This window comes from Cyanistes caeruleus, chromosome 3, assembly GCF_971803275.1.
Source record: "Cyanistes caeruleus chromosome 3, bCyaCae1.hap1.1, whole genome shotgun sequence".
In the NCBI taxonomy this organism is placed as follows: domain Eukaryota; kingdom Metazoa; phylum Chordata; class Aves; order Passeriformes; family Paridae; genus Cyanistes; species Cyanistes caeruleus.
The window spans coordinates 86,316,389-86,338,311 of record NC_141703.1 but is presented as its reverse complement, the minus strand read 5'-3'; the positions used below and the strand labels follow the sequence as shown (position 1 = coordinate 86,338,311).

The following is a 21,923-nucleotide window of genomic DNA, read 5'->3' as shown; positions in this document are numbered from 1 at the left end:
GGCAGCGGGAAGAAGGGCCGGGCGGCATGGCGGGAGGTTGTGCCGCCACACGCTACCGATCTGCTCGTCTGCAGTCCCCGGGGCTGCTCCCCTGCCGACCTGGGGCGTTAACTGTCAGTGTTCGTTCCGTGGCGCGGGGATTAGGTGGCTTTTTGGTAAAAGAGCGAGCCAAAACGTAAATGCGGCACAAAGTGCGACAGGTTTTGCTGCTGGAAGTGATGGAAATGCCAGCTATGCAACGCGTAGTTTCAGGAGTGGGTCTTTCCCCAAAATCTGGCCAAAGTAAAGGTGTAGGTACTAGTTTATTTGTCAATAATGATAAGGCTGGCAGCATTTAAGCCACTCTCTTACTGGTGGCTTCTCAGTGGCAACTGGTGTTGAAGCTTAGTGCCGTGCAGCATCCTGTGACTGAGTCTCAAAAAGTACCAATGTTTACTCTGAAAAGTGGAAGAAAAGGCATAAGAGAAATTTAAAAGTTACATAGAGCCATGTCTGCATGTCAAGCAGAGTTCCATGTCAAGCATTGGAATGGACTGCCTAGGGGGCTGGTGGAATCACCATCCCTGGAGGTGTTGAGGCAAAAATAATGAAAATAATCACTAAAACATCAGTAAATTTGAGATATTGGGGTTTCATTGTTTGGTTGTTGTGGGGCTTTTGTTTTTTTGGTTGTTTTTTTCTTTTGGTTGTTTTCTTGGGTTTGTTTGCTTGTGTGTTTTTTCCAGTAGTGAATAGCATTAGTTAATGCAGACAGAGCTATTCCCAGCCATGGCTGTCTAGTCATCATTCTCTATATTTTTTCTTGTTCTACAAGAACAAGTAACAACATTCAGAATTCAAGAATTATTCATTAGTACAGCATTCGGAATCCAAGAAGAAGCTTACATTTACCTTTTGGATAGAGTTGTTTGTTGACCTAATTTTTCATTAGAACTTCCTTCAGTGACTACTAAGTTTTTTCATTGAGCACTAATAACTTACCGGGAGTACACCCGTCTATGTGCGTAGTTATGGTTGCTTTTCCAAGTTCAATGATTCACAATTAGCAGTATTAAATTTTACCTCCCTCTTTACAGTGCTGTCATTCAGCGTGCCACAGCCCTCCTACGGTCCCTCTAGAACGAGAGCATCTCGGATGAGGGAGTGGCAAAGGGCCAACTATTATAAGGCATGTGAGGAAAGACTCACAAGTAGCACCAGGATGCCAGGAATACATCTCCCATTCAATTCCATTGAGAACTAACCACCAGAAGAGATCATAACATTCTTCTGCTTGGTTCAAACAAAAAAATGGTTCGCAAAAAATGGGACCAAAAAAATACAAAGCACCACCAATAAGCGCTGAAATTTAAATATTCCCCCCCCACACTTTTTTTTTTTTTTTTCTTTTTAAGAATTCAGTAGAGAGGTTGAAATTTTGAAATATAACTTATTTCACCTGGAGGATAGAACTGGTTAAAGACCTTCTTGCAAAGTAGGGTTTGACTGGCGGGTCCCATGGTGGTGACCAGGCTATGTGTCCCTCAGCCAAGAGGAGCCCATAGGACTAAGCTCCTATCAGCACTGCCTGTCTGGGCCCAAGGGGTCCCCCTGGCAGGATGGCAGCTGAAAATAAGATGAAGCTACAGGAATTTTCCCTGCAGGCTGCTGACAGCTTGTCTATCTTTGTGGGTACAGCTCAGCCCTGGCCTGTCTTCCTTTTTCTGGTTTTGTGTTGGAGGCAGCATCTGTGTCTTCCACAGACACGCTCAGGAGCAGAAGTCTGCTCTGTCATGGTTCATTTTCCATACCAAAACCAAAATACTGAGGCTGATTCTTATATATCTGGGCTTTGTCATTTCTGCTAGCAGTCTCGATTTCCCAAATTGTGAAGGGCAAGGGGGACCCCCCTTGTTAAACATTAGAAATGCCTTGCCCTGGAAGTTTTTGAATTTTTATTGTCTCGCCACATTTTGTGCAAATCAGTGTTTCAGTTAACCACTTCTAACTTCTTGTCAGTCAAGTCCCTTTTTAAAAAATAGACTTTTAATACCCTGAAAAGTAAAAGGCAGATTAAAATCCTTTTGTCACGGCCAGTCGTGGTTTGCTGAGTACAGTGTTCCACACTTGATGAAGTAAACTGTCTCAAGCTGGGACAAAAGCTGATCTGAATTGGTAAGACTCCTAGAAATGGGATTAGCTAGGTGAACGTGCTGACCTGGTAAGACACAGAAGTGGCTACAAGGCAATAACAGATCAGACATTTCACTGCGACATGGCAGGGTTTGGACTTAAGAATTACTTCCAGCAAAGGTCACACTGTGTCAACAACAGGTTGTCATTCGGTTGTCTTAGAGAATATAGTAAAGTATATATCTGTAATTATCATTCCTGTGCTTTCTATTAATATTTTATTTAAAGCACTATTTTATTTTGACAGTTTTGAGAAACTTCCTGTGGTTTGACTATTTTATGAGCAGATGATATCTAAATCTTGAAATGACATTCAAATGAGTCATTTTATCAGGGTGAAAGAACACACTTGGCACACACATGCGCATGCAGGAAAAAAAATGCAGTTCCTAAAATGTCATGCGAGAGTTTTTTCAGTCACTCCAGAGACAGGATTGATGGTACTTGCTTCAAAGTACTGAAATAACTGCTTCACTCAGGTAGGTATCATAGACTGGAGAATTTTGCTTTCCTTGTCTACTTGCCATTTATTATTCACTCCTTAAAACCTCTCTCCCTCCTCCAGTTCCCTCTTCTATTTTCAAACCACATTGCAGCCCTTTTAGCACTCTGGAAAACATAGTGTGGGCAGTATCTTCTAATTGATTCATCCCTCAGTTTACTTTGAAGTAGGACTTGCATTACTATTTTACAGCATTCCTTGTTTTCCTGTCCTCTTCATGCCATTTTCTGTAGCTATATGGGGAGGCTCTTGCAGCACTATTCACCAGTTGTCCCTCTAAAAGTTGCTTGACATGGATCAATAAGACCCCAGGAAATGGAACAAACTTGGGAGAATTTTAAATTAAGCCTCCAGCTTTAAGTTAATTTTTCCAGCAATTTCTTTCATAGCTTTCCTTGCAGGTTACCCTCACTTACAAGTCTCTTAGCAGATACTACCAAAAACTGATAAATCACAATGTTTGTTACAATTGTTTAGCTCATTTTCTTCTTAGTGAAGCAGTCTGAACACTTAATGCATCACTTCACTTTCAGACTTCATCTTATGCAAGAATGAGACTGATGATTTGAATTTATTTTTTTAATAATATTTATATTTAGTCCTGCATACGACAGTCCCCTACTGTATAATATACAAGTATATATATAAATACTGACCAGTATTTAAGTACTGGCATAATACAGGTTAATAGAGGGTCAGTTGTCTTATTTATGTCTTCTCAGTTGCTTCTGCAGGCTGTATTCAGCTCTTCCCTTACCAGTATCCTTGGATTTCAGTAACACAACTGTCTTCATCAATTCAGCAAGGGTTTAGTTAACAGGAATTTTGCAGACAATTCTATTAATGCCTAAAGGCTGAAGACCAAGGTTTTTTTCTCAATTCTATCTTGACTTTGCTGGTTTTATTTTCCTTTCCAAATTTACTAAGTCCAAGAATAATTGAGCAATTATCATTTTTCCTCTACTACGGTCATAATTTTAAAATGTCACTTAAGTATGTTGTAGGTCAGCTTCATTGTCTTGCAGTAAGACACATATCTAAAATGGCTCAAGAACATTACTCTGTATTTTTATTTCTACAAGTAAATATCTGTTTGTCTTAAACATTCATTTCTTGTCTTTCATAGAATATTAAACCATTAATATCTTGCCTTTCTCCTGGTCAAGATAAGTTTTCCAAGGAACCAACAGACAGCTCAGTACACATGCATAAGAAAAGGAAGTGGTCACTGGCACTTCCCTAAAATACCCCTTAGCCGACAGAGTTGATGTCCTGTCTATTCTATTTGTAATGTTCAGAAAGTGAAGCAGAGTTATTTCAGAAAGACAGGCAGTGCTTTCTTAACTTAAATGTACTTCCCCAGTTAATGCCAGAAAAAATTGCTCATTTTAAAGGAAACAGGAACTAAAAATGCTGATTTGCCTTTCTGAAGCAGGAAGTCAACCAGGAAACACACCTTGGTACAGCATGGCCGTGTGAGTAGAGAGCTCCACTTTGGAGACTAAGAAGAACCAGACAGAAATCAAAGGGATGATAGAGATAGGAGAACGTAACTGTACAGAGCCCCCTGTTTGAATAGCAGGCTTATGTAACTTAGCCACCACGAGAATGATGAAGGTGTATTAGGGGCACACTAGTGACAAATTTATGTAGGCCAATGCCTTTGTACCCTGACAACTCTGTACTGTCACCTGACTCAGGGATGCTTCAGTAAAGGTTAAGAGAAGAATCTGGGGAGGAGGATCACAGAATCACCACATTGGAAGAAACCTTTTAGATCATTGAGTCCAGCCCATGCCGTAACACCTCAAATAAACCATGGCACTGAGTGCCACATCCAGTCTTCTTTTAAACACATCCAGGATGGTGACTTCACCACCTCCCTAGGCAGACTATTCCAGTATTTTATCATCCTTTCTGTAAAAGCTTTTTCCTAATATCCAACCTCTATTTCCCTTGGTGCAGCTTAAGATTTTGTCCTCTCGTTTAGTCAGCTGATGCCTGACTAAACCTGACTACAGCCACCTTTCAGGGAGTTGTAGAGGTGATAAGGTCACCCCTGAGTCGCCTTTTCTCCAAGCTAAACAACCCCAGCTCCCTCAGTCATTCCTCACAGGCCTTGTGTTCCCAGCCCCTCACCAGCCTCGTTGCCTCCTCTGGACGTGCTCAAGCATCTCAATGTCTTTCTTGAACTGAGGGGCCCAGAACTAGACACAGAACTCCAGGTGTGGCCTCACCAGTACCAAATACAGGGGAAGAATGACCTCCCTGCTCCTGCTGGCCACACTATTCCTGATCCAGGCCAGGATGCCATTGGCTTTCTTGGCCACCAGGGCACACTGCTGGCTCATGTTCAGCCGGCTGCCACCAGTACCCCCTTTCTGCCTAGGCACTGTCCAGCCACACTGTCCCCAGCCTGTAGCACTGCAGGAGGTTATTGTGGCTGAAACGCCACAATGCCACTTGGGCTTATTAAACTTCATCCTTTTGGATCCAGCCAGCCAGCTGTTCCAGGTCTCTGCAGATCCATCCTCCCTTCCAACAGATGAATGCATGCTCTCAGCTTAGTGTTGTCTGCAAATTTACTAATGAAAGAGTCAATTCCCTCATCCACGTCATCAATAAAAATACTGAACATAGCTGGCCCCAGCAGAGACCCCTGAGGGACACCACTGGTGACTGGCCCCCAGCTGGATGCAGCACCGTTCACCACCACTCTCTGAGCCCGGCCATCCAGTCAGTTCCTAACCCACACAGAGTGCTCCTGTCCAAGCCAAGAGGTGCCAGCTTTGACAGGAGTGTGCTGTGGGACACAGTGTCAAGGGCATTGCTGAAGTCCAAACAGACAACATCCACATCCTTTCCTGCATCCACCAGGCGGGTCACCTGGTCATAAAAGGAGGTCAGGTTGGTCAAACACGACCTACCCCTCCTAAATCCATTCTGGCTGAGTCTGATACCCTGGCCATCCTGTAGGGGCTGCATGATGATACTCAATATAAACTGCTGTAATACCTTACTGGGTACTGAGGTCAGGCTGACTGGCCTGTAATTACCTGGATCCTCCTTCCCACCCTTTCTGTGAACGGGCATCATGTTGGTCAGCTTCCAGTTATCTGGAACCTCACCAGTGAGCCAGAATTGTTGGTAAATTATGGAGAGTGGCTTCACAAGCTCATCTGCCAGCTCCTAATCACCCTGGGATGGATCTCAACTGGGCCCATAGATTTATAAACATCCAAGGTGTTCAGCAGTTCTCTGACTGCCTCCTCCTGGATATCAGGGGGACCATTCTGCTCCCTGACACCATCTACCAACCCAGGAAGACAGTTGTCCTGAGGACAAGCCATCTTCCCACTAAAGACTGAGGCAAAGAAGGTGTTAAGCACCTCTGCCTTCTCCTCATCTGCAGTTACTAAGTTCTCTCCCACATCCAGTAGTGAACAGAGGTTGGTCTTACCCTTCCTTTTGCCATTAATATATTTGTAAAAGCATTTTCTATTATCCTTTACAAAAGTTATCAAATTAAGTTCAAACTGAGCTTTGGCCTCTCTAATTATTTTCCTGCATGCCTTAGCAACCCCCTTAAATACTTCCTGAGAGACCTGGCCATCATTCCAAAGATGATACGTCCTCTTTTTATTCCAAAGTTCCTTCAAAACCTCCTTGCTCATCCAGGCTGGACATTTGCCTCGTCAACTTATCTTTCAGCACACAGGGACAGTCTGTTCCTGTGCCCTTAAGATTTCTGTTTTGAAGCATGCCCACCATTCCTGGACTCCTTTGTTTTTAAGGGCTGCTTCCCAAGGAACTCTCCAAATAAGTCTCTTAAATAGGCCAAAGTTTGCCCTCCAGAAGTCCAGTGTAAGAGTCTTTCTGATGTTCCTCCTCATCTCATCAAATATCAAGAACTCTGTAATTTCATAATCACTATGCCCCAAACGGCCTCCAACCACCACGTCTCCCACCAGCCCATCTCTATTTGCAAACAAGAGGTCTAACATAGTTCCTCCCCTGGTGGGCTCACCCACCAGCTGTGACAAAAAGTTGTCCTCCATACTCTAAGAACTTCCTGGACTGCCTTTTTTCTGCTGTATTAAGTTCCCAGCAGATATCTGGTAGGTTGAAGTCATCTACAAGAACAACGGCTGGTGATCCCGAGACATTCTCCAGCTACTTGTAGACTAAGTTGTCCAACTCTTCTTCCTGCTTGGGTGGACGATGACAGACTCCCAGCAAGATGTCAGCCTTGTTGGCCTTCCCCTTAATTCTTACCCATAGGCATTCAACTTTATCATCATCATTCGTTTAAATACCCATGGCATCAAACACCTCCCCAGTGTAACGGGCCATCCCTCCACCTCTTCTCCCTTTCCTGTCTCTTGTCAAGAGCTTGTAGCCATCCAGTGCGGTGCTCCAGCTATGTGAGTCATCCCACCATGTTTCCATGGTGGCGACTACATGGTAGCTTTGGTGCTGTACCACGGCTTCCGGCTCTTCTTGTTCGGTATGCATGCTGCGTGCCTTGGTATACATTCACCTCAGCTGAGCTGCTGATTTCACCCCTAACTCAGGCTTACCACCCTTGGGCCTGCTTCCAGACAGCCCAGCTGTATCCCCTTTCCCCTTCAAACCTAGTTTAAAGCCCTCTCAACAAGTTCTGCCAATTCATGAGTTAAAATCCTTCCACCCTTAACAGAGAGATGCAGCCCATCCAGTTCCAGCAGGCCAGGTGGCAAAAAAATTACCCTGTGATCAGAGAACCCAAAATTCTGCTGATGACATCAACCCTTGAGCCACTTGTTGATAATGTGGGTTCTTCTATTCCTTTCATTGTTTTTCTGCCACCAAAGGGACTGTGCAGAACACTGTGCTCCTGCCCTATCAACCACTTGACCCAGTGTCCTAAAACCCCTTTTAACTGCCCTGACACTCCTCTTTTCAATCTTATCACTGCTAGCCTGAAGTATTATCAGTGGGTAATAATCAGAGGCTGAATCAGCCCAGTGAATCTCTCAGTAATATCCTGTACCAGGCCGCAGGGAGGCAGTAGACCTCCCTGTGGGATGGGTCCAGTCGACATACGGGGCCCTCTGTTCCCCTCAGAAGGCAGTCATCCACTACGACTACCCTTCTTTTCTTTTCTTTTTACTGTTAGAGGTGGTGATCTGACAGATGAAGCATAATAGAGAGACCCACTAGGCAGCTCATTTTCTTCTACATCATCTGGCTGACCCTCTAGATCCAGGGCCTCATACCTGTTCTGAAGTGGCACCTGGGTATGTGATGGGGGTCGGGAGGAATTTTTATTATCTCCCCAAGTAGAGACCCATTTCCACTCCTCTTCATCCACAAGGTGTCCTCCTATTGCTTGACAGTGGGAGGCATGGGAGTCCTCTGACTCCTGGTGGGCCTCCCTTGAAGGATGGAAGGGTGGAACTCCACCAATCCATCTCCCTTTCACTTTCCCTAATACTCCTTAGTCTTTCAACTTCCTCCCTAAGCTCAGCCACCAGCAAGAGATCATTCACCTGTTCACACTGCAGGCAGGTTTCTTCTGCAATGCCCTCTGGTACCACTGATGGGCTCAAACACTCCGCACAGGAAGGAGTCTGGACGGATGCATCCTTTTTGGAAGGTTTTATTTCGCAACTTTTACTAACTGCAGCTTTACATTGTGCAAAAAACATTACTAACAAAAAACAAAAACCCCAAACCAACCAACCAACAAAACCACAACAAACAATGAACTAAAAACCTCACTAGCAGGAGGAAACCTGCAACCCTGCCTGCTTGCCCTGCCTGCGTGAACTGCCACGCAAACTACCCTGCCTCACCCCCATTTACCCACTCCTGTTTGCTGCGCTCCCTAGAGCCCTCTTTTAATCAGGTGGCTGCTCACTAGAGGAAAGCTCCACCCTGCATTTGCGTGGCTAATGAGAACCAAGGATGTGAATTGCTACTAATTTGCTTTCTGTTTTATAGCTGCAGAATGCCTCAAGCCCTGGGCAATAGCAGTTCACAGGAACAGGCTGCTGTATATCATGCATCAGAATCAATTGTCTCCATTGTTATCTTCACCACTGTTTTCATCATTGGTATCCCAGGCAATGGGTTGGTGATCTGGGTAGCCGGTCTGAAAATGAAAAGGTCTGTGAACACTGTCTGGTTTCTAAACCTTGCTGTGGCTGATATCATGTGCTGCTTGTCCATGCCATTTTTTGTTGTTCACCTGGCCCTCCATGAACACTGGCCCTATGGCTGGTTCCTCTGCAAAGTCATTCCGTCAGTCATAATCTTCACCATGTTTGCTAGTGTCTTCCTACTAGTGGCCATCAGCATTGATCGGTGCCTCCTGGTGATGAAACCTGTCTGGTGTCAGAACCACCGAACAGTGAAATTTATATCACTAATATGCAGTGGCATATGGATGCTGGCCGTCATTTTCTGCTGCCCTGTCTTCTATTACCGTGAGACAAGCACTTACGCTGGCAAAACAGAATGCGGGTACAATTTCGGAGTTGATGATTACATAGATGATCCTGTAAATGCATCTGTAAATGTGTCTTTTTATGAGGTATGGGAAGAATACTCGTCCTACAATGGCAGTGACTTGTGGGAAGATACCAGTAATTATTCTGTACCCCGTACCTTGGCGGTAATAAACATCACTAGGGCTGTCTTTGGCTTTGTGCTCCCCTTTGGCATAATGGCAGTTTGCTACACCCTCATTGCTCTCAGAACACGTGCAAATCAGTTTCAAAAGCCACGCAACAGGACACTGCGAACAGTTGTGTTTGTGGTAGCTGCATTCTTCATCTGCTGGGCTCCATACCATATAGTTGGGATTCTCTCCATTATACCTAGTCTTGGAACAGGACTGATGGAGTCACTGACCCTGTGGGACCACCTCTCTACAGCACTTGCATATGCCAACAGCTGCATCAACCCCCTGCTTTATGTTTTTGTGGGACAGCACTTCAGGGCAAAGGTACGGCAATCAGTGCAAAGAATCTTGGAAGGTGCCTTTAGTGAGGAACTCACATCTTCAACCCTTCACAGAAGCCAGACTTCAGCAGAGAAGAATCTGAGCAGCACCTTGTAATGCAGTATTTCCTACCACCATTGTAGAAAGAGCAAGCTCCAGTGCTGCACATCAATCACTCTGCTTAGCAGGTGGTTTTGCCCCAATATGCTTGATTAATCCACAGCTCCAACCCAGGATACTGCAATCATTCAGCTCATGACAGATAACCCCCTTTATATTCTAGAGAAATGGGAAGTTGGAAGCACCGAAAGTAATAATCTGAGGGATGACCGGTGAAGCAGAAGACACAGTATTTTAACCTATGCAGACTATTTTAAGCAAGCAGAGCTAGCTACAGATTTGTGGTGGGAATTATGTAGCTGAACCTCTCAATTGAGATAAGAATGTTATTTTTATATGTCTGTGTTCTACATCTCCTGTCTCTGATAAAGTGCAGATAAAACTAACTTGGATGTTGTTCCTTCCTTGGAAGCTCATCACATCTTTCCTCTGAATCTACTAGGGCTCTGAGGTGAGTGTAGGAATATCTGAAGATTTCCCTAAAGGGTACTGCTGTATTTCCTTACAGCCATGCATTAAAACAGCACTTGCCGCAGTCAGCTGCATTGAACTGACTTTTGTGCCCTGGTAGATGCCCAATCTATTTCTTTGTCCTGCCAAATACATCACTGTATAGTAGTAACTGGTCAGTGTACTTGCTGTACCATTAGCATGTGCACACTTGCTGTCTCCCCAACACTCCCTCCACCACCAGAGCCCAAAGTCTTCCTTTTAGGAAGCCGTTTGAGATTATCCAAATGTACCTACTGCTTTTTCAGATGGCACGTGAGCAGAATTTCAGCAGCTGCAGTCACTGATGACCTAGACTGGATGACTGCTAGACTATCAGCCATTTGGCAAAACCCTGGAACTGAGAAGGGATAACCTCCAATCTGACCCCAGGAAGGTAGAATGACCATGTCGTGGCTTAATCACATCAGGCTCTCTTTACAAGAGAGATGGGCTTCTTATGTCCTTCCAGTGGAGAAAAAGTTTCATCCAGTCAGGCTATTTGGGGGGCTCCCAAGGTTGAGTATGTTTCCTGCTCCTGAAAACCAGAAATATATTTACTAGGTACTCTACAAAAGCAGTTTAAAATCTGCTTTTTGTGTTAGTTCTTCCTTAAAAGAGAAAGGCCAGCAAATAGGATGACAAATAAGACACTAAGCACTGGTAGTTTTCACTATGCCTTTCTGGTGAGCATGAATGGATAGACTCTCAGACCTCACTGCTCTGAGAACAGCCAGCTGGGAGAACCTTCAGCTCTTAACATCCTACAAAGTCTCCATCTAAAGGACATCCAGGTGTGGGCTGTCCATTTAGCCATGTCCACACCCAAATTCTAAGGTGGGAACCAGGCCATCCTGACAGGCGCCGCTGAAGGAAAAAAAATCAATACTGGCACCAAAACAGTTAAACCATAAACATTCACTTTTTCTTTTTATTAAGAAAGCATGCACAAAAATAAACTCGTGAGACCACGCCCCTCTCTCCCTGACCACTGACACAAAGCATTGGGGGCCACATCTGGGCCAGGCTGGCCCCCCTGCCCTCCCTGCAGGCCGGTGCCAGCGCACCCGCAGAGCTCCACACCCACCCATCGATGTCTTACCAAACACTAACAATGCACATTGATTTCAGGGGCAGAGGAACGAGGCTAATTTGCACACTGACCGGCATGTATTTACATATGCAAATGAGGCACAACTTAATACGCAAATGAGGCAAATATGCAAATGAGGAGCACTTGGATACGCAGAAGGAGCCATCTTGGTTTGTTTTTCTTCCGGTGGTATTTTCAGACTTCCACAGGGCCGGCTCTCAGTAATGTCCACTGCAAAACACTAACTGGCACCTGCCATAAGTTGTCTCTCATCTCTGGTGCCACTTTCCATAGAAACCTATCACACATGCTTCCAAGCTTTATCGTTCCCATCCTGAGGCAGCAGAGATAACAGCTGACTCTATGTTGAAGCTGTCTGGGATTCCTCATTTCTCTCGGAAATGCTCAATGACGAACTCCCCCCAAAACACACACTTAAAACAGAAAAAAACAAAACAAAACAAAAAACCAAAAAAGAACCTCCCCCCCCAAAAAAATCAGAAAAAAGAAAAAAAAAAAGTGCTGTTCCCCCCTTCCAATGCAATGAGACTCTGTCCACTTTGCTGACAACAATCCAATTTCCAATTGGTTTATCCCTACAGCAAATTTAAAAAGCAGTGCTAGTTCCCCACCTTCCTGCAGTTAGAATAGAGGTTATTACTTTACTCCTGTGCTCCAGGTCTGTCAAGCAGCCATGACAGTCTATATCCACATTTGTTCCCTACACTGGTAAACAGGGAATAAGGGCTGGGGGGAGGCTTTACAAAATATTAAGAAGAAATAAGAGGTTTGACAGAAAAGAGCCATACGAGAAAAGAAGGGGAACACAGGACGCAACTCTGGGGAGGAAGCAACTTAATGCTCACTCCTGTTCTTGCACCTTTTCCACCTTCCTGATTTGCACATGCTGACAAAGCTCATCCTTCAGGACTTACGCTAGATTACATCATCTCCCCAGCTGAACTGCAAGGGGTCTGAGACACCCTTTTATAATACACTCTTTGGCTGGTTGGTTCAAAACCCTGACCTGCTTCACCCTCTTTCCCCTAATGCCCCTCTTACAAAAAACAGTTGTGAGGGCCTCCAGGTCCCTGACCAGAGGGTCCAGCCCTTGACCAGCAGCCCCCCAGTTCAGTCCCACTTTGTACAGCAGCCTCCTCTGCCCAACATGAGCCCATTCACCAAGTGGGAACCACTGACGGAGGATATCACACAGCCAGATTCCTGTTGCTGGCACCCAACCACAGGCAAGGACAGCCTCCAAAGAAATATGAGGGGTGGAGGACCAAATAACAATTGAACAAATACTGATGGGAGAAAACTTCCAAATTTGCATATAAAAAGGAGAGCCTCACTATATATTTTGAAAAAGGGCTTGAAGGGGTGTTGGGTGAAATGAAAAGCTCTGGGGAACAGAATTTGCTGAATCACATATGACACCCCTGACTGCTGCTTTTACCTGATGGGTATGTAGGCTTCACCTAGAGACTGCAAAAGGCAGTATAGGAAATGGGTCAGGATTCCCTCAAATCTCTCAGTCTTCACAGATGGCACCACATTCTGAAATCCAACTTCTCCGCTAAAATACCATCTCTGCTACATTCTCCTTTCTCCAAACTCAGGTCTGCCTTCCCAGCTCAGCTCAGCTCTCCCTACCTCAGGGATTACCCTCTCTTTGTACTTGGGAACACTTTTCTTGCTGTTCCTGCTGGTGTGACAAAGTTCACAGAGCTAAGACCACCCCTCCAGTGTCCCTTCAGCCCCCTGACCTTTACAACATTTACGAAACAACATAACTACAGGCTCCCAGGGTCCACTAGGCTCTCTCACTCCAGTAGCCAATACGACAGATTCACCGGCCACCTTGAAGGGAAAGAGGGATTGTTAAACGCAAAATAATGGAGGCAGAGAAAGATGCACTCGAGGATTCAGCCTTCCAAGGTCTTTTCGTGGCACCAAGGACCCATCTTCCCGCCCTCCACAGGGCACTGCACAACACAAAAGAGCCGATCCGATGCGTCTGAGGCCACCGGAGGAGGGGGAGGGCTGTGCTCAATTATTTGTAATAATAATAATAACAATAATAATAATAAACAAAAGAAGAAAAGAAGATAAAACAGGACGCAAGGAAGGATTATCTTCGGCAGCATCTTGCGGTGGCTTCTCTGGCGGAGATAGAGAATATATATCTATATACAGGCAAGGCAGGGAGGCTGGGGAGGGTGGTGCTGACACCATTGACCCCATGTCCCCCTCCCACGTCCTTCATAAAGGACGGGCTATCAAGTCTGTAACTCGCTAGGTGATCAAGTCCCAGTCGAAATCATCGGGGATTTCCTCATTGGCGCCTGGAGGAGGCCCTGGAGGCCGAGGGACCAGATGATGAGCTGAGCCAAACACAAAAAGAAGAAGAAGGAAAGAGAACAGTTAGAATCAAAAACTACATGGTTTTTCACAGTGGGTCCTTGGGCAAAAGAAACCGAAAGTGATTTGGGCCTTCTCCTTTCCAGTGGTCTAATTAAGCAAGAACACTACTGTGCATTAATCTCTGTCAGCATCTACCAGTGTCTGGGAATGTTCTGCTGTGAAATTCTCCACAGAAGCTTCTACAGAAGTTAAGTTTCAGCCTCCCTTACTTACCTCATAGCTGAGTGCTGATAGAGTACAAGGGACTTCATCAACAGAAGTTTCTCATGTACAGTTGTGTTCAAACAACTAACTGAGGGTGAGGCTAAGCTAGAAGACTGTTTATGTGAAGTGAAGGAAATCAGGCCTTTGAAATCCTAAACCTTCCCAGAGCTATAACAGAGCCCTAAATGGAGGGTTCTTTGCAGTCCATGCTCCTTCTCTACCCACAATGCTCCATTTGTTTACTAAGTGCTTTGGGAGAAATGCACAAAGGGGTTGGGAATAAGTTCTTTAATGTTCATTGGTGTAACGTGCCTTAACATCACCCCTTACCTGGGCGATTATATCCCGGAGAGTCCTGGGTGGAAATCTGGTACATAGGAGATGGCCCGGAGAAGAGATGGGGAGGCTGGGGCTGACCATAGGAGTTCACTGTGAAAGGAAATTAATTAAAAAAACAAAAAAACCAGCTGTTAATATTCAGGTCAGAAGTCTTGCCCCTAACTGGGTGGCAGCTCAGCCACAGAGCAACTCACTCAGACCCACAGGATACTGAGGAGATGTTCAGCTGTTGGGTCCTAACTCCAAGCTATAGCTTGGTCAGGAATCTTGCTCTTGAAACCAGCAGGAATTTCTCTATTATTGTAAAAGAAGAAAATTTTCATCCAGAAACACCACAAGCTGGCTCAATTATCATCCATTTAATTTAGTACTAGACGACACACACCATTACAGTTCTATCAAGACCACCATATCCCCTCCTCAGAATGCATCCCCTACTCATTGTACAGTATTTCTACAAAGATGCAAGAGCTTTCTCCTTTACTGTTCTGCCATCTAGAATAGCAATCTCTCTGCTTTGCCTTTCCTCTCTGTTGGTCACCTAAAAAATGTCCCCTTCTCTTCCAGGTTTGCCTTATAAATATGTTCCGGTCTGAGGTTGCCTATCAACAATATGCATTGCATAACAGCAGTCTCTCCAGACCACAAGTGTAGGACATCCCAGTTCTTTAAAGCCAGAGAAAGCTGAGTTGCTATGAACAGCTCTGACAGCCTAGCTCTGAGTTAGTCAGTGCTGCATTGCCTGATAAGGCTGCAAGTAACTTAGGACACTCACACAATTGGACCTTCATCTACACGTCACTTCAGTCTCCTAATTACCTTGGTTCATGGATTGCTCCTGTTTGCCACTGTTCAGGGCACAAGAATCAGAGATTCGAGGGGGCTGCTGTGGGCCAACCAGATGAGGGAGCTGACCAGTCTGGGTAAGGAAGTGATTAAGGGAGTCACAGAGGTTGGCAATATGGTGTTGATCCAGCGTCCAGTTCTTCCGCTCAGCCTGGCGCAAACTCTCCATGAGCTCTGCAAGGGACAGAGGAAGGTGTCAAAGACAATAGTCACACTGTGATCTTCCCTGCAAAGAATTTCTGTCTTCTGTCCCTAAATCCTACCTCCTACTCACAAACCAAGCTTTATAGTTTCAAATCTGTCACCAGATTCCTGAAGAGCTCCATTTCTAGGATACTGTCACACTGACTCAAGTAGGGCAAGGAAAAATTGCTACTCAAGTTGGAAGGAAAAATCTCAGTTAGCTTTCTGACATACTTTTATGACTTAATTCTCCCTGCCCCAAATCCTGCAGTGTTCATTCAAGTGCTTCAGGATCTTTAACAGACCCCATGAAGAAGGATACTTTTTAAAAATTAGGTGAATCACTGAGAAATCCAGGCACTTGTCTGTTATATTGAAAAAAGATCCCTGCTCAGCACTTGCATGTTCTAGACTATAGCCCCAGTCATTGAGTCAGTAGGTCAACACTGACCTGAGAATTGGGAGTGCTCAATGCTAGACCAGTTCAGCCGATTTACCATCTTGAAGCTTTCTTTCAGGGAATCAATGTTGGAGCACCAATCAGGGGGAAATGCTGGAATGAAACAGGCACAAGATTAATACCATACAGATCACCCTTTCCCTCCACCCCTTAATATAAAAAGATTGGCACCTCTTCACCTAAGAGCCTGATGCTACAGCAGCTAGAAATTCTTTCTCCTTCGGAAAACCAGGGGTGGTATCTCCTTTTTCACTAAGGCCCTGACTTTAGGCTGCCTTCCTTAACAGAATCTCAAACCCAGGGTGGATATATCCTCCATTCTCCAGTAAGAAAGCAATTTCCTTCTCAGATTTCAACCATATCTGGCTTTACCCCATTTTCTACACACAAAAGTAGGCACTACTTAGTGAAACCTCACTTGTGGGATTTCTCACTGGAGGCTCCTCACTGCTCCCTTTTCCCCACCTGTGCTTTCCATTGGCCTTGACTCACCAAAGCCAGCATTGTTGATTGAAGCCTGTGACTGCTGCTGCTGCTGGTGTGGCTGCTGCTGTGGGTGGGAGTGCGGGTGATGTTGTTGATGCTGGTGGTAACCTCCATGCTGCATCGGGGGCGGGTGCATGGACATCACTGGTGGAGGGCCATAACCTTCACCACCCTGCTGCTTTCCTCCTTGGGATGGGCAACCCTCTGGGGTTGGAGTGTGGAGTGGGGGAGCACCACCCACGGAGGAGGGGCCTTGCTGCTGCTGCTGCTGGTACATGTAGTAATTGTGGTTGGAGGGCTGCATGTCACCAAGGAGTGAAGAGAAACCTGCCGAGTACATGAAGGAGGAGGGGACTTTAAGAGAGCCTAGATCAGACCTCTGCTTACATTATCCAGCTCTAATTTCACACTGCTCATCCCGCTATTTATGAAGTTTTTGGAGTGCCCTCTACAGGCTGCCAACAACCATCACCTGTGCAGTTGTGCCCTTGCTGTGCTCCAGACTCTTAAATGCTCTACAACAAAGACTCAGAAGTATTTTAGTACAGTGTTATTCCATGAATTTTTTTTCCTAGCCCTACCAAAGTAACACAACCTCTCCTGAAACGTCAAGCACATGTTGTTCTCCTGTAAATGACCGTTAAGCATACTTAAACAGCAGAATATATAGAAAATGAATAACTTAGTAAATCCGACTTGCTGTTTCCAAAGACTCTCCTCAGTTCCCTTCTTACAAGCAGCTTGGTCAGGAATCTTCACAATTTTTCTCACAGTGATCATAAAAGATTGCTTTTGTACAAAGAGCACACTGCACACATCAGGGTTCCTTTATTACTTTCATTCCTCCTGACTCACTGGGTGTGTCATTTCTATCCTTCTGTATTTCAGGCAACCCCTACACATGAGAACCTCAGGCATTTTCCAGACTTCCCCAACACCAGGATCTCAGCCTATCTCTTATGTCTGCTTCCCCTGTTCATTCTCCCCATACACTGGGGAACCTCTGTGGAAAACCACAGTCAGTGGCACGCATGCCATTAACCTGTTTTACTCACGTCTTCTTTTGAGTACCATTACTTGACCATCTGCAAGCAAGCCTCACATTCTCATTGGATTTAACATCAATCCTTAGATTAGCCTACTACTGTCCTGGGGCAAAAGGATGAATACTGCCATCCTGACTCAAAATTTGCCAACAAATTTTTTTCAAAAACTGTCAAGTTCTCCTTTATGCAGCCTACAACTTGGAGGGAAAAAAACAACAGACAGCTGCTAAGTTTGTAAAATCAGAAGAACACACCAAGTCAAGGTTCTTCTCTACATTTTTCTAGCTTGCTCATACTACACCACCTGACACAACAGATTCCTACTAGGAGTGCCAGCATGATGAAAGCAGTAAAAGTATATACATTTTTATTTCACTGAAGCTTCATGTTCAGGATGCCCTTTCAGGAGTAGCAAACTTTGCCTGCACTGTGTGATGGCTGATAGCACAGGTGAGAAGCTCATGTAACAACATTGTTCTTTTCACACCATATTAATATTTAGAAGGCAGAAAGAACTTTAAGTTTTTCAGAAGTATTCTCCATGGACATCTCATCCCTGAAGTGATTCTGCCCTCTTCTGGCTGCTTATTCAATCCCAGAAATGCAAGATATGAATGGAGTTGGAGGCCTTCTCTTCTCTGCTCTCAGTCCACAAAGCTCAATTCTCCAAGGCCTTGTACAATCCTACTTTTAACAGATCTGAACAATGATGATTTTCCACTCTCCTTCTGAGAAACTCCAAACAACAATCGTTTCCCTCTTACAGTTTCTAGCCTGACAGACTGTGGATGTTTCTCTGACATGCTTTTCTTCAGGACTTCATTTTTCTCAGCTTCTGCCATTTTAGTATTTGCATTTATATCAACACAAGGAATTTTTAAATCATTGTGCTTTTTTATTCTGAGAGAACTAGGGGGAGCAATGCATAAAGGACGTGCAGATTTCTTATCAGCTCCTGGCAGAAGTAATTACAGCATGCCAAAGAAGGAAAGTCTGTTTGCACAGGCTCCTAAACGAGGAAAGATCTGAGCGATGCCAAATGGACAAGACTGTGTGGGCAGATACCTGCCCACCCCACATGACGCATGTAGTTACTCACCGTGCTGAGAGGAAGATGATTTCTCCAGCATGGATTTGTAGAGATTTCGGAAGGACCAGCTAAGATCCTGGAAGTTGATCTCAGAGTAGGAGAACTTGAAGTCATGGTTGGCACTGTACAGTGGGGGTTGCACATCGGCCCCTTCACGGCCCTGACCCCCTGCTACAGTAGAGGCAACATCCACAGGCCCTGCACCCTGCTAAGGGAGGGAGAAATAAGGCCTTTAGCCTGCACTAGGATTTGCAGCTTGAGACAGAGATCAGACTAGATGCACATAGAACATGCACAGACATCCAGTATCACTTGAGAGCTCATCTTCCAACAAATCCTCCCAAAAGCCATTTTTTTTGAGGAACACCAACCACAGCACAATGGCTCCGGCCTTTTCTTCAGCTAACACCATTATGCCTTTATCCTTATCCCCATCCAACCCTTTGCTAAAATTCACTTCCTCCTTATTTTCTATCTCTGCAATTTCAGCTCCTTCCCTTCTTTATATTTTTGCCTCCATATCACAATTTTCACAATTCCCTCTCCTCACCATTTCACTTTTCCATTCATGCACTCCTCCTACTCTCTTTTTCCTCCCACTTCTATCCTTTTCCCCGCGGCTCACCTGACTGTAGTTAGCAATGGGGGTGGTGCTCTGGATCGACATCTGAGGGGTGGCCTCAGGTGGCAAAGAGGCTTCTGTGCTGACTGGAACAGCCCCTCGGGGGCTTTTACTTGCCTCTTGCTCTGGGGAGTCTTGTGGTATCTGTGGATGGGGAAGAAAGAGAAAAGGAAAGGAGCAGAAATCAAAAACAGATGGAGAAGTGAAACTGCAGATGGGAAGCCAGCTCCCCCGCTGTAGAAGTTCATGGCTTAAAAAAGAGGAGGACTGGGCCTTAGTCACTGAAAAGTCAGGATACAGGTCTTTAAACAAGATTTAACTTTGCTACTGAATAGCAACAACAACAGGCAATCAGCAGGACATACACACTAGTTCGTTTAGTCCTGGCCTTTGTCTGCCTGTCTATACACCCTGACCCCAAAACATTATCATGGTCTGGTGCTGGAAGGAAATTCCCAGCCCACTCCATGCTGTGTGGAAAGAAAAAACACTCACGTCGTCATCTGGAGGATGCCGCCTCTTGCGAGATATATCTGGACATGTATCTATTGTCCAATAAGAGCCCTGGAAAGAAGATCCATCGGTGAATGAATGATGAAATCACAGAGCTTCCTGAAGTAGGGGGCTGGTGACTCAAGGAATGCAGTACCAACTAAACATTTTGATCACAAGGACCATCCTCTAGAACCTGAGACAACCGAGACTGAGGTGTTGACAAGAGATTCCTCTCTTACACCGGTTGCATTGAACTATGAGGTACAAAGCCACTGGTGGAAGGCAGAATCCTCTACTTTCCATCACTCTTCAGACAGGTCACAAAAGGATGGTATGATCCAAGCTAAGTGAACTCTTTTGGGCCTGCACACTTCTTTCAGTGGCTTTCTCACAACTTAAATTTATGATTAACTGATGAGAACCAACTCAATGTTGGTACTTGGCAGAGACAACCAGAAGGATTGCTCTTTCTTCATGGTTGTGAGACTCCAAGCATCCACAGAGGGCCCATGATGACTAAGAACTAAAACAAATGATCAACAGAGAGGTCTGTTTAGCTTGGACAAGAAAAAGCTAAGGGGATCTAGCCACTGTCTTCAACTGTGTAAGGTTATTATAGAAGACAACAGAATCAAATTATTCTCAAAAATGTACAGCACAAGAAAAGGTAACAAATACAAGTTACAGCAAGGGATGGTACAGTGAGATATAAACAAAAATTTCTTCACAATGATGATGGTGCAGCACTAGAACAAGTGGCCAGTTTTTATCTCCATCCCTGGAGATATTCAAAATTTGACAGATCTCATCAGCCTAACTGTTCCTGTCTGGGAGAGGACAGGGGTACATGTTGACCCCCAGAGCTCCTTTTCAACATAAAATAGTCTATAATTATGTGTGTTGTCTTCTGACTAAGTATAAAAAGAACTCTAAAGTGGGTTTAGCTTATTTTAACCTCCCATGGAGATCTGAATAACCTGAATAACAAGCACAGGTTTTCATTATAAGCCCAGCCCGACATGCCAATGAACACCTGCAAACATATACCCTTAAGTCAGTTAGGATTTCCTGAAATAAGCCACATAATTAATGGTATTTTTGAGCTGTGATCCTCAAAGATCTACTATTTCCACTTACAGATGCCAACTGAACACTACACAGTCCTTTAAATATAACCTGAAATAAAGGCCTGAGCAAATGTTCCTTTCTTGTAACTTTAGGATGAAGGGGAAGAGACAATCTTTCTGTCTAAATACATAGCTTCTTGCCTCTACCATCTCCTTCTGCTTGTTTGGTTGTGGGGTTTTTTATACAATAATTTCTGCATGCCAAGATGCCAAATCTTGGTTTTGTTAGCAATTCCCCTTTACAATCTATATGTACTATCAGAGCTTTACCAGTCCTTAGTTAGCCAACATATTCCTAAATTCTTGAGTTTTACTCATAAATAATTTCTACAGATTATGTGATGATGACTTTTTTCCAACACCAAATACTTTGTAATCTATATAGGTGGCAATTATGCTCTCATTTCCATGGATCTTGCCTCCCTGAAATCCATGATGTCACATCATAGTCCTACTGTTCACCAGCAGCCACTATGCTCTCTCATAACAGAACAGGTTGGACTACACCCACATTTTACACACAAAGAAGAAAAAGAAACAAAACCAAAAGTACATTCAATCACACTTTTGATTTCTGCCAGTATCTTAAAAGTCAACTGAAGATCACAGGTAAGAAAAATAATTACTAAAACCCTTAAAGTTCCTTTACAGGTTCCCTTTAAGTAAATGCTTCTGTAGCCAAAGGACTGCAGTAAATCTTCCTACTACTGCTTCCATTTTTGCCTACACTTTAGGTTTCAAATTCCAACCATGAGTTAGAAAGGGCAACCCCAGCTTATTTCCCTGCAGTTTTAAATTGCTTGTCCAGGAGCACGCAGACTTCTTACCTTCCCGGGATCATCTCTTGGTCGAGGCACCTTTCGAAAACATTTATTCAGAGAGAGGTTATGACGAATAGAGTTCTGATGAGAAAGTAAGAGATACAGGTAAGTGCTACAACAAAAACATACATTCTGAGCATGCCCTGGAGCAGGTAGAGAAAATGGGATGGTACATACTTAAAAGCCAAAGCTCACTACATATTGCTGGAATGGGGCAGAACAGAAGCTGTGGAAAGGGATGAATTAAGATGGGGCTGAACCACCTCTATACCTATAGAAGGTGAAAATAGCATCAGTGTGATGCAGAGGATGGTAGTGACGTGTGTTTTGTGGGGGTTTTTTTGTTTGTTTTTCTTGGTTGGTGGTGGTGGGTTTTGTACACACTCTCTCTTAATGGACCACCACATACATTC

At 44.5% G+C, this 21,923-nt stretch overlaps 2 protein-coding genes across 23 annotated transcripts in view; one reads left to right on the top strand and one right to left on the bottom strand.

Moving 5' to 3' along the window:
• The first annotated feature begins 2,596 nt into the window (after positions 1-2,596).
• Positions 2,597-10,168, top strand: C3AR1 (complement C3a receptor 1). Its single transcript, XM_023922512.2, has 2 exons — positions 2,597-2,651; positions 8,660-10,168. Exon 2 carries the CDS (start codon positions 8,667-8,669, stop codon positions 9,777-9,779), a length of 1,113 nt encoding a protein of 370 aa, XP_023778280.2. The 5' UTR covers positions 2,597-2,651; positions 8,660-8,666; the 3' UTR covers positions 9,780-10,168.
• Positions 10,169-11,174: 1,006 nt separating this feature from the next.
• The window catches only part of FOXJ2 (forkhead box J2), a 31,586-nt gene continuing 20,837 nt past the window's right edge, over positions 11,175-21,923 (bottom strand). For 12 of the 22 annotated variants that reach the window (XM_086882475.1, XM_086882472.1, XM_086882467.1 and 9 more), the window contains 9 exons: positions 21,517-21,591; positions 19,563-19,631; positions 19,071-19,211; positions 18,455-18,653; positions 16,316-16,636; positions 15,815-15,916; positions 15,154-15,354; positions 14,326-14,424; positions 11,175-13,751 (listed from right to left, as the gene is read on the bottom strand). In XM_086882475.1, coding sequence (XP_086738601.1) covers positions 13,663-13,751; positions 14,326-14,424; positions 15,154-15,354; positions 15,815-15,916; positions 16,316-16,636; positions 18,455-18,653; positions 19,071-19,211; positions 19,563-19,631; positions 21,517-21,591 — 1,296 coding nt within the window. In that variant the 3' untranslated portion in view covers positions 11,175-13,662. The remainder of the gene's footprint in view (positions 13,752-14,325; positions 14,425-15,153; positions 15,355-15,814; positions 15,917-16,315; positions 16,637-18,454; positions 18,654-19,070; positions 19,212-19,562; positions 19,632-21,516; positions 21,592-21,923) is intronic. The other 10 variants (XM_086882485.1, XM_086882464.1, XM_086882476.1 and 7 more) reach the window with 1 other exon arrangement.

Bases quoted from the DNA above. Each gene is read 5' to 3' on its own strand.
- C3AR1 (XM_023922512.2), top strand. From the start codon at position 8,667: ATGCCTCAAGCCCTGGGCAATAGCAGTTCACAGGAACAGGCTGCTGTA.